The sequence below is a fragment of the Terrapene carolina genome, unplaced genomic scaffold (genome assembly GCF_002925995.2).
Source record: "Terrapene carolina triunguis isolate 2854851 unplaced genomic scaffold, T_m_triunguis-2.0 Scaffold132, whole genome shotgun sequence".
Taxonomy (NCBI): Eukaryota; Metazoa; Chordata; order Testudines; family Emydidae; genus Terrapene; species Terrapene triunguis.
Window position 1 is genome coordinate 19524036 of NW_020664483.1, and position 12660 is coordinate 19536695.

The window sequence follows — 12660 nt, forward strand, 5'->3', positions numbered from 1 at the left end:
GTTACCTAAGTTCTCTGAAACTCCCTCTCATTTTGCAGCTCCTGTTCCTTGATGTATATTTAGTATTTAGACAGTTTAAGTGGGATTGTAAACAATAAGCTACTTTTGTAAAAGAGTTAAAGTCTACACCAATATACAGTGCCAAGACTTTCTGGTGATGTTCTATGGTTAATACCTAAACAGTACAAGTATGGAGGGAGGGATAGCTCAGTGGTTTGAGCATTGGCCTGCTAAACCCAGGGTTGTGAGCCCAATTCTTGAGGGGCCCATTTAGGGATCTGGGGCAAAAATCAGTACTTGGTCCTGCTAGTGAAGGCAGGGGGCTGGACTTGATGACCTTTCGAGGTCCCTTCCAGTTCTGTGAGAGAGGTATATCTCCATATTATATTATTATGTTAGCACATAGAACTTGTCAACATAGAACAAGTAAATAGCACCCTGATCCTCAGACACACTACTTACTTCTGACAGTATTCCCGCAACTGGCAGACACTGAACCAGGACTTAAATGAGGAACTTTTAGAAGCCTTTGTTTGCCATCACCGCCTCAACTTTTGCTCCTCAAACTTTCACGTTTGTCCCATGTGGCTCTCTCGCTGTTTGATCAACTGGTTTCTGCAACTACCTGTTTATTATTCTGCCCAGCTAATGTATTCAACCAGCTCATATGGCTCCCCCTGCACAGCCCCAAGAGTTGCTGGAATGTGCTTGCACCTTTCCCCAGCTTAGTCTTAGTCCTTAAGGAACCGTTTGCCAGATGACTCAAGGAACCTGGGGCTGAGATTCAGAGAGACAACTGGTTGCTAGTTCCCAGCTTTGTCTTTCCCAGGGTAAACACGTGGGAGAGGAGAACCAGCTTTTGCACTTAGAAACCCCTTCCCTTGCTCAGGGACAGTTTCTGGAGACAAAATCCTGCTCTGGGTCTCTGGCAGACTGGAGCAAATGAGCTACTTACCTCCCTCTGCTGGAATATGGTAGCCAGCCAGCAGGAAGCTAAGTGGCTACAGCAGAGAAGGGATGGTAGCTGCTCAGCACACATCTGGCTCACACCAGAACTACTCCACAGAACTGCCTTCCTCTGCAACACTCTCCACTCACTGCAGTGAGAGCTAATTCAAAGACTTCATTTTAAGAGTCTGTGGCTCAGGGAACACATTTTTAGTTCATAAGAAAATGTGTATTTAAGTAAGTTTCCTTGAAGGGTCACAAGCGGCCTCAGGAACAAACTGGAAAATCCTGTTCTAAAAGGTGGCAAGTCTGTTTTGCTTTGTTAATGCGATATGTTGTTCCTTGAAAGTCTCACCACATTTACTCAAGTCAATTCATGCTATACATTGTAGGGGCAGAAGGGAGAAGAAAGGGGGTCACTGAGTAGGAACGTGTGTATCCCAAAACCCTAGCTCTTATTTTCATCCTGCAGATATTTTTTCCACTAAGGCCTAGTCTACACTACACAGTTAGGTCTACATAAAGCAGCTTATGTCGACCTAATTATGTCAGTGTCTATGCTACAGCATTGCTCCCAATGAGGTAAGTGCCCTACTACATTGACATCATAACTCCACCTTCATGAGAAGCATAGGGCTTACGTCCGTATAGTTAGGGCAATGCAGTGTGTGTGTTACTTACATCAGCTGTTGGCTCTCTGTCAATTTCATGGCAGGAACCCGGGGTGGCTAGACCCTGCTCCTGTCTGGGAGCTGGGGCAAAAATCCCTGGGCTACTGGACCCTGCTCCCGCTCCCCACTGGGAAATTGACCAGGCTGCCCAGCTCCCAGTGGGGAGCCAAAAAGCCATGAGCAGCTTCTCCCCCCTCCTGCTCCTGGTAGGAAACGGGGATGGGGGCAGCCCGCTGGGAGCCTGTGGGGCAAGCTGCAAGCAGAGCTGAGAGACAGGCCTCTGAATTCCCCACACTGCCTCTCTTAGATCAGTGGAAGCACACCTGGGGAGGACACACAGCACCGACTCAAGGAGGTTAGTGTGGACAGGCACCACAGCAATAATTACTGAGGTGGTGGTCAATCAACCTAATATAGCTCAATTTACGTTTCTAGTGTAGACATACCCTAAAATAGAAGTTTAGTATATGCAATCTGGGGAAAGGCATGGCCCGCATGAGAGCCTGACTAACTTTGTAGTAATTTAAGGACGTGAACATTTAGTTTGTGGCAAGCTGGGGTGTGAATCTAGCCCACACTAAGACTATCTGTTCAAGTACTTTGCTGACATACATTAACAGTCTGTTAACATGCTCTGATCTAGTCCTCTTTGAAACAAGACTGTTAATTCACGTCAGCAGGGGGCACACAAACAATGAGACTGCAGCAACCTAGTGCGGGCTGGATTCACATCCCAGTTTGTGGAGACAAGCTCTTAGGGTATGTCTACACAGCAATTAGACACCCGTGGCTGGCCTGTGCTAGCTGACTCGGGCTTAGGCTGTGGAGCTGTTTCATTGTTGTGTAAACTTCTGGGCTTGGGCTGGAGCCTGGGCTCTAGGACCCTGCAGGGTGGGAGAGTCCTAGTGTTCGGGCCCAGGCCCGGAAGTCTACACAGCAATGTAACAGCCTCGCAGCCTGATGAGTCTGCTGACTTAGGCCAGCCGGGGGGTTTTCTTTGCTGTGTAGACATCCCTTAAGGCTTGTCTGAAATGCAGCACGCACCAAAGTGCTGCGCTGCAACTCCCCCATGTGGATACTGCTGGCATGAACTAAAAGGCACCTAGCTCATGTTAACATGGTCCTAACCCAAGCTAGGTGCCTTTTAGTTCGTGCCAGCAGCGTCCACATGTGGCAGTTGCAGTGTAGCACTTTGGTGCATGCTGCAATTCACACCCCCATAATCTGAACTGCAGAGCTGCGTACACAAGCCCTTAGACTTTGGAGTACTAATGAATAACCTTGCAAAATTGCTGCTTGTGCCAGTGAGACCAGAACCAGTGTTATATCATCCAAATTCCAAAGCAAAAAACCAATAATCTGCATTTTAACTAGACACTAAGCTTTAATTCTTACCTCAATACCATCAAATTCAAACTTGATAACTGGTACATATGCATCTTCTATTGCCTGTAAAGCAGGAAGGGAAAAAGTCTAATAGTTTTTGCATTTTTAAAAGCAAGTCTTGTGTTTCACCTTCTGACCTTTTGTTACCTCCTGGGTGTAAGGCCAGAAAAAGTATTTTACCAGTATTTAAAAATACTAACAAATCAATTTGCTAGACTACTTTGCATATATGCAATACAATACTTAGTTAAGTCTTCCCATTTCTCTTGGGCAGGTCTACACTAACCCCCCAATTCAAACTAAGGTACGCAACTTCAGCTACGTGAATAACGTAGCTGAAGTTCGAAGTACCTTAGTTCGAACTTACCTCGGTCCACACGCGGCAGGCAGGCTCCCCCGTCGACTCCGCGGTACTCCTCTCGCTGAGCAGGAGTACCGCAGTCGACGGCGAGCACTTCCGGGTTTGACTTATCGCGTCCAGACAAGACGCGATAAGTCGAACCCAGAAGTTCGATCGCTCGCCGCCGAACTACCGGGTAAGTGTAGACCTACCCTTAGGAAGGTGGAAAGTCCAGTTTTTTAAAAAAAAGGTGTTTACATTTGTCTACTCTAATCAGTAAGATTGCAACTGACAACAGTTAACGCTCAGCTATCTTCAAAGTTGAGAAAAGCTTTGTTTGAAATGTGACTCCTAGCTGCTCTAAAATTTACATGATTACTTGGATTGCCTTGCCTTGAAATTTGGAGTACGAGAGAACATAAGAATGGCCATACTAGGTCAATCATCCATCTAGCCCAGTATCCAGTCTTCTAACAGTGCCAAATGACCAAAAGGGAATGAAGAGAACTGGGCAACTTCAAGTGAACTATCCCTTGTCATCCAGTCCCAGCTTCTGACAGTTGAAGGTTTAGGGATACCCATAGCATGCATGGAATTGCATCTCTGACCATCTTGTGTAATAGCCATCGATATCCTTCATGAACTTATCTAATTTTTTTTTTTTTTTTTTTAAACACAGTTATGCTTTTGGCCTTCATGACATCCTATGGCAATGTGTTCCACAGGTTAATTGTAAGTTGTATGAAAAAAGCATTTCCTTTTGTTTTAAACCTGCTATCATCGGGTGGCCCCTGTGTTCTGTGAAGGGGTAAATAACACTTCCTTATTCACTTTCTTCACACCATTCATGATTTTATAGACTTCGATCATATCCCCCTTAGTCATCTCTTTTCTAAGCTGAACAGTCCCAGTCTTTTTAATCTCTCCTCATATAGAAACTATTCCATAGCCTTAACAAAGAAGGGCAACACAAATTATACCTTTTCCAATTCTAATATATCTTTTGGGAGATGGGGCAACAAGAACTGCATGCAACATTCAAGGTGTGGGCATACCATGGATTTATATAGTGGCATTATGATATTTTCTGTTTTATCATCTCTTTCCTAATGGTTCCTGACTATTTTTTGATGGCCATCACACATTGAATGGATGTTTTCAGAGAGCTATCTATGATGACTCCAAGATCTCTTTCTACAGCTAATTTAGACACCACCTTTATATATGTGTAGGTTTTTTTTTAAATGTGCATTTTTTGCACTTAACATTGCATTTATTCTGCCATTTTGTTACCCAGTCAAGTGAGATCCCTTTAACTCTTCTTGGTTAGCTTTGGACTTAACTATTTTGAATAATTTTGGATCATCTGCAAATTTTGCCACCTCACAAGTCCCAGTACAGGTCTTTGGGGGAAACCCCATTACTTGCCTGTCTCCATTACTGAAACTATTTATTCCTACTCTGTTTCTTATCTTTTAACTAGTTACTGATCCAGGAGTAGACCTTCCCTCTTATCCCATGATGGCTTAATTTGCTTAAGAGCCTTTGGTGAGGGACCTTGTCAAAGGCTTTCTGAAAGTCCAACTACACTATCATCACTGGTTCACCCTCATACACATGCTTGTTGACACCCTCAAAGAATTCTAATAGATTGGCAAGACATGACTTCCCTTTACAAAAGCCATGTTGAGTCTGTAAGGATATGTTTGTAGAAGAGTATAATTTAGAGATGCTCCCTCATAAGGGGTATTATGAACTTAGGAATTTGGCGATGTACCCTGGAGGCAGGCGTTGGGAACACCAAATTGGCTGTGTGCAGCAGCTCACCACAGAAGCTCTCCAGTTTGTTTTATAAAGTTTTATCCCTTTCTTGTTGATTGTTATTTAATGAACCCCAAGATCATTACAAAGTCTTCCCCAATATATCAGGTTTATCTATGTGTCTGATAATTCTGTTCTTTCTTATGGTTTCCACCAACTGCTAGATACTGAAACTAGGATTAACTCGGGGGGGGGGGGGGCACTGGGCAGAGTTACTGAACCAAGTTTAGGGTCATTTTCCTAAGAGACAGCTTCCATCCCACCCCCACCTCCCAAAAAAGCTTGTCTTGAGGTTGCCAGTCAGTCAACTTTTTTGCACAGACTTGGGAATCAAGCCATGGCTCTGATCATGCGCAAAATGGTTTCAGTTGCTTGACATTTACTCCAGCTAGTGCAAGGCACCTACTAAACCTTTGGGGGAGCAAAACTGAATAGTATTTCCCAGGAAGCTTAGCTCTCTAGAGATGTACATGCCTAATGCTCACGTGCCAACTGTTTACACTGTGTATGTGCAGAAAGAGAGCCAAAAAGGCTTGCTAGCCAGTCATGAGGTACAGGACCTGAGCAGCTCAAAGGTACATATTACTACCACTGAACTTGAGCAACACCGAGCACAGTAACTTCTAATATGGCCATTGGACAAAAATATAAATAAATCAGGACAAAAATGTAAGCATGTTTCTAAAAATCTGCCTCTGTCAAAGGATTTTTTTTTTTTTTTAATTTTGGGAACATGTATTCTGAGTGCACTCAAACTATCTTTGAAAAGAAAATAATATTACACAAGGAAATGCTTCCTAGGAGGGAAGGAAAATACATGGGGAGGGGTGGCAGGGGAGAAGGGTTGTGGGACTCAGGATGAGGAGCAGGTGTAAGGGGAGTGGCAAGGTGAGGGATGACATGGAGGTGGGTGGTGAGACTACAGGAAGGAATTAGGAGCGGGGTGCTTGTCAGTCCCATATTCTCCTTTCCCATATATGTGCCAGGATCTAGGAGACACCTGCCCCATGTGGGTGTCTAAATCCCTTTTCCTGCCCGTGTCCAACTCCCGTTTCAGATCTGGGAGAAGGGGGGGGTTACCAGATCTCCCCTTCTCTCGCCACCTCCCCCAAGCTGTCATATGAGGAAGCCATGACCCTCTGAGTGGAGAACGGAGAACAAGCCTAGTGGGAGCTTGCACTAAGAACACTGCTGAGACTGGAATGATCTGAGAACCAGCCAGCTTCATGCCTATCACAGGCTTGGGGAGAGGGGTGAACACCTACTGAGATGAATGGAGCAGTTCACACATCTGAGCTGTTGATTCAGGGTATATTATATGTTGTTGGGGATAGTGGGAAGAGGAGAAAGACACACCAGCCTTCTTTCACATGCTTCAGTTTAGTTTTATTCCATAATGGTTACAGTATCAGTTACCCAGTTAGTTCAAGTGGGCAAAATCTGTGTGGCAGGTTTAAATGTTCCAGCCCTGCTGATGACCCCTGTGGGTATCAGTATAATGCAACATGAGGGAGTTTGTTTTTTCAGTTTGCCTTTTATTAATTATTAATTATTATTATTATTAGAAGTTACAAAAAACGACTTTGCAATCTTAATGCTCTCAAAATCAAGCATTCAGAATTTAGGAAATGCCAAAATTAAGGTTGCCCGTTCAACCTTCATTTGACCCCCTTGTGTGCCTGCATGATGATACAGTTTTAATTAGTTTTTTCCGCAGGACCCTTGCCTCATTCAGTGCACAGGATGGATATGCTCTGAGGATGAATTGGGGATGTATATTAAAGGAGGCTGTTCCTATAGGACTCCTGCCGCGTGTTGCAGAAGCTGGAAGGCATGTAGTGAATGAGGCAGGGGACTGTAGGAAGAGGAAGGATGGTTTCCTGGTTAAATCAGCTGAATGCTGCCCAGGATAACTGAATTTTATCCCTGCCTCTGCTGCACAGTTCCTATGTAATCTAAGCAAGTCACTTAAAACCAAAAATTTCACTAAATGTGTGCATTTCTCATGGTCTGGCTGCCCAACTTTAGACCTTTGTGCTTGATTTTGCAGAAATGGTGAGCATTCAGCTGCAAGTGAAATCAATGGGCGCTGTGATTTAAACATGTTAAGTGCAGTATAATGCTAACCACTTAGGACATGCTTTTTCTCAGGGTCTCTCAAATTGGGCACACAAAATTAGTGTGTAATTTGTAGAAAGAATATTAACCACTATCATAATGCATATATACAAAGGGGTTGATTGAAGTTGCACAGGCAACTTTGATTCTGATATTTCCTACCTAGAGTGCTTGACTTTGCAACCTTAGTGTTTTAACAGAGTTGTGTGTACAATACTATTTGAAGACTGCTGTCAGCAACAGTAATTTTGTGAAATTGGTCAGTTTAAGAGTTTAGTTGACAGTGTCCCTTTAACATGGACAAGTTTATTACTCTGAAAACAAGTAGAAAACTTACTCTTAAATTCCTGATTCCATCTTGAACCTTTAGCTTTTCAAAGAATGACTGAAAGAAATCTGATCTTTCCACATGTCTAGGAGCAACACAAAGAGCATCTATGTCAGCACCTGCAAAAATATCCCATACATCTTCAGTTAATCAAGCAGTTAGTCTGAAACACTATATGACTAGACACTATTAAAAAGGACATACCTTTGGTGTGTACTCCAAGCCTATAGGACCCAAACGTGAATATTTTCCCACCAACATTTGGTACAACTGAAGGTGGGAGGTTCTATAAATAGAGCAGAAATACAAGTTTAAAATACAGCTCTTGGTTCCCAAGATCTAGAGCCCTACAAGCTATATTAGCACTATGAAAGACCTTAAGTTGGCTTGTTTTGGCAGTTAGTAAGATTTCAACAGATAAAGTGCAGTTACTACGGGTGAAATAATTTGAGAAGAAGAAGATCTCAGCAATTTCTAAACAAAAATAAAAATTGCTCTATGTGGGGACATTAGCTTAGGCTGCCTTGATGAACAGCAACACACTGATTGCTCAGGTACAAAAGGTTGTCACTGGAGTAAGAACTTTTATTACCCATTTCCTAACAAACTTCTCCAGCCAACTGAAGTAACAGCAATACGAAATCATGGTGGCAATCATTTCCTGGTGGATTTACAAAAATACAATGGAAGCATTTATTACTATAAAAGTAACATCTGCAGTGTAGGTAAAAGATACTTCCATTTATGTGAATTTGAAGAGCCATGTAATAAATTAAATACAGCCAGTATAGGATATAAACTAGATCATAACTGATGAGCTATAAATAGCTATTTCACTGCCAGACTGAGATACTTTTAAAACTTTGATCAAGGCTAGAATGTCACTCTCTGCTCTATAGAGAGGCTCTGCAGGATTACATTTTAATTAATAACGGTCAGCAAATGTCAATTTCGGTTGATGCTGAAATTGACGAAAAACTATCAGTCCTAACAGTGGGCATGCCTGCTGGGATCAGGTGTCACTGGTCTTGCAGACATGCAGGGAGCCCTCTGCAGCCTTGCTGTTACTGGAGCAAGTGGGTCTGTGACAGCTAGGGTGACCAGATGTCCCGATTTTATAGGGACAGTCCCGATTTTTGGGTCTTTTTCTTATATAGGCTCCTATTACCCCCCACCCCCGTCCCGATTTTTCACACTTGCTGTCTGGTCACCCTAGTGACAGCAGTGCTGCAGAGGGCTCCCTGCACTGCCTCAGGACTGGCGGCACCTGATCCTTGCAGGCACTAGGGGTGGGGTGGGGGGGACGGAGGCAGGCTGGCTGTGGTTTTGCCAGGGCAGAGCAGAAACCCCTGTTCAGGGCTGCAAGGAGGAAGTGGTGGTAGCAGCCACCTCGCTGCTTAACACTTCCTGCCCAGAGACAACTTCCTCACTGCTGGCGGGGATTGAGTGGGGCCAGTGACACTTAATCTCCGCAGGAACAAGGTGAAGAAAGGCTGCGGTCCTGACCTGGCTGAGCAGAGCTTCCAACCAGGGCGAGGAGGAGGAGCCATCCCTGGGAAGGAGCCATTTAGCAGCAGGTGGCCTCCTCCTTGGCTAGGGATGATGACTCCTCACAGCCCTGGCCAGGGTTTCTCTGCTCTGACCCACCCGGATCCCAGCCTTCCAGGGATCCAGCGTCACCAGCTCTGTTGCCATGCCGGGAGCCCTATGCAGCTCTGCTGTCACTGCCCTGCTCGCCTACTCACCAGCCAGGAGCGTAGGAGCTATCCCCAGGCAGGAACTGTTGAGCAGCAGGGTGGCCTCACCCACAGCTGAGGCTCTTCCTCCTCTTTACAGTCCTGGCAGGAGGGGGCCTCTGCTCTTCCGAGCCAAGATGACTGTACCCACCCCCAAATCTTGTGCCCTGGTGGCTATGGACCTTTGGCCACACCAGGAGCCCCCTGCAGCCCTGCTGTCAGAACTACCCTCACCCTACCCCCTGTAACTGTAAAAATAAAAATAGTTACTAGAAAAAAAAAATATCTAGCACACTGATAAGATCATGGAAGTTAAAAAAAATAATCTCATTTTGCCAGGCCCTACACTCATTAGATAAAGTTATCTGATTCTAATTTGTATTGCTAAACACAGATGATTTATTTACGGCCAATTCACTTAATTGCTACAAAAAGGTTTAAGGATCTAGGTAGTTAAAATCTTCCAAACCTTAACTTGAGTGACAGTTGCTACAAGTCTATTGCCCAATATGTAGATGGAAAATTTATTATTCCTTTGCAGAAAGTCAGAGGACAGAATCCAAAATACAAGATTAAGAATTACTTGAATTGGAATTTTAAAAATGTTTACCTTACTCTCACTGAGTTCTGAAATCCATTCTTTGACTAATTTATTCAATTTACCAAGAACAATCAGCCTGTAATGAGAATTATCATTAGACTTAGTTTTAAAATATATTCAAGCAATGTGTTTCAATTATATTAAAAGTTATACCTGTGATTTAGTTCTTCCTCATCTTCAAATACTCCAAATGGCTTCATGGCTTCAATTAATTTCTGAGTGTAAATATAATCTATTTCCTTAGGAGGAGTCAAGCTAATTGGAGATGTTATTCCATAGTGCTTCTGAGGCTGATTCTCCAGCATAGAATTTCTGTTGAAGGAAACAGTAATGTTACATATAACCAATGCCAGAAATGGTACTCTTACTGTAGTCAATGGTTACACCACTTTAGCCTACACTTTCAAAACCAACCTCTGCTCTTTCACCCACAGTGACAAGCAGGTGCAAAATCAGAAGCCAGACTTAATCCTGACTGAAGAGAAAGTAATGATTATCCATGAGCTTATCCAAATGCAAGAGGTCAAATTAATGGCACTGCAATGATAATGAAAGCATTATATTTTAGTAACCAATATAGATTTAGAAGGAAAAGAAATTTACTGCTGCCATACTCAAGACCTTAATTCAAGCCATTTACATATAGAGTCAGGTGGACGAAGCTGGTCACTGGGCTAGTAAAGATAACAGTGGCTACTTTCAAGTTTTACTTTTGTTCTGTTTCCCCATCTTCTTTTTCAAATTATAGTTATTTTCAATTTATTTCCTGCTAACTCCAAACCCAGCAAGATGAAGACATATGCAGCAAACATCTCACTACTGGTTTACTTTTAGTTACGTATTAGATACAGTAAACCAGTGTCATTTAAAGTTCAACAAAATTAGCCTTATAAACCATTTTCCAAGAAAAGTGGTGGTAATCTGGGGGCATGATTGAAGTACCTATGGAGGTAGGAATGAAGTGTCTTCCTGGGAAGACACCACTGCCCCTCCACTACCAGCTCCAAAGTAGGGCTGGAGAGGATCTAGGGAAGAAGGAAAATGGTATGAAATGGGCTGTGAGGAGCATGTTTACCAGCAGTGAATGGGAGAGGGGGAGCTCCAGACTTCCTGCTTCACTTCAGGGGTAGTGTAGGAGAAGGGGCTCTGCATAATTTTCTGCAGCATATGAGGACTGAGATGGAGGAGTCATTTTGCACCTCTGCAATGAGCGTTCTTCCCCTACCCCCATAAAAGGAATCCTAGCTCAGCCACTGTTGTAGCATACCAATTTTAAAAAACAATCTCCTTATGCAGATGGGCTTTAAATCAAGTATTAAAATGAGCTCTTTGTTAGGGGGCTGTATCTGTACCTTTGGCCAGATGATCCCAAATTTTCACCAAAATATATCCCTGCCCCTGTTCCAGGATAACATTCAAGACAATTTAACTATTCATGTGGATTTTAGCACATTTTTTAAAATTAAAAAAGTAGTTTTGGGGATGCATTTTGGGAACTTCATCAAGTAACACTGAATTTGAAGCACAAACTCCACCCCAATGTTTAAAGCTATTTCCTTTTGCACGTCAATTTTAAAGCACTACGAAATTTATAAGCAGTTCATTTTGGAGGTGCTATATCTCACGAACCCCCTTCACCAAATGACCAAGAATCTGCATTACAACCACCACCCATGTCCCAGGGGCACATCTGGACATACTTCACCACCACTCAGCTACCAAGTCCCATTTCTTCCAGATTTCTCCATGCCCCTGGTAAACTTCGAGGGGTTACGCAAGAAGGGAAGGTGGTGGGGGCAGTAAAGAGTATATGTACCAGCTGGAGCCAGGAAGGGCAAGGAGCATGGAGATACAGACTCCCCACTCCAAATCTGGGCGTACCACATGGGGAACAGGCTCTGCACACCCAACTGTAGCATAGGAGGATAGCAGAGGTATAAAGTGGCTTGTTCTTCTCAGGTTCAACAAGGCTCTCCTGGCAGAAGTGTATTAATTCAAGTTAGCTAACAAGTTAAGAACACTTTTTTCCTAGGGAAGACAAGATTCTAGAGAGAAAGTTGATAGTGAAAGTAGGTGTCTGCAAGAGAAGTAAAGCTAAACCAATTTGTGTTAGTCCTAAAGTTTTTCTTCTCATGTTTACAGAATTCTCTGTGGCTCCATCACAGCATATCAGCTGGAGAGAACAGCTGATCAACAGTGGCAGAGAGTCAGGTATTAATGGAGCTGCAAAAGAGGGGAGGAGGGGGGAAGAGAAAGGAAAGCTAGTTCAACCACTTCATGATAGAGAATGAGCATAGGGATAATGATTTACAATCTTTAACACCAGAAGGGGAGGATAGGGAAGCAGCCTCTGGGGGAGGGGTATAGAAAGCAATGACTAAAGTCGCATCTTCCTGAGTTGGTTTATTTTTAGAAGTGAACAATTCACAAAATGGACAACACCCTGCATTTTTTGTGGATTGGGTTAAGGTTTATCAATGATAAAGTCAAGTTAATAGAACATGCAGCAGCATTGTGAGACATAATTAGGGATTTCAAAGCTAATCTCCCTCAGTAAGAGCATTTATTTATTTGGTGCCTCAGATCTGGTCTATCAAGTATTTATGTGAATTTGTTTCCCTTAGTGTTACCCTCCTTTTAAAGTCTCATTGAAAGTGAAATTATGTTGATTTTATGAAGGCATCATATTTCTAATAAATTAAAATTACTTC

The 12660-nt window shown here is 43.2% G+C and overlaps 1 protein-coding gene across 1 annotated transcript in view; it reads right to left on the reverse strand.

Moving 5' to 3' along the window:
- Nucleotides 1-12660, reverse strand: part of PAPOLG (poly(A) polymerase gamma) — an 81610-nt gene that overhangs the window by 40735 nt on the left and 28215 nt on the right. The window contains exons 2-6 of the mRNA XM_026653146.1: nt 10103-10261; nt 9959-10025; nt 7817-7898; nt 7622-7731; nt 3015-3068 (exon numbers count right to left, since the gene is read on the reverse strand). Coding sequence (XP_026508931.1) covers nt 3015-3068; nt 7622-7731; nt 7817-7898; nt 9959-10025; nt 10103-10261 — 472 coding nt within the window. The remainder of the gene's footprint in view (nt 1-3014; nt 3069-7621; nt 7732-7816; nt 7899-9958; nt 10026-10102; nt 10262-12660) is intronic.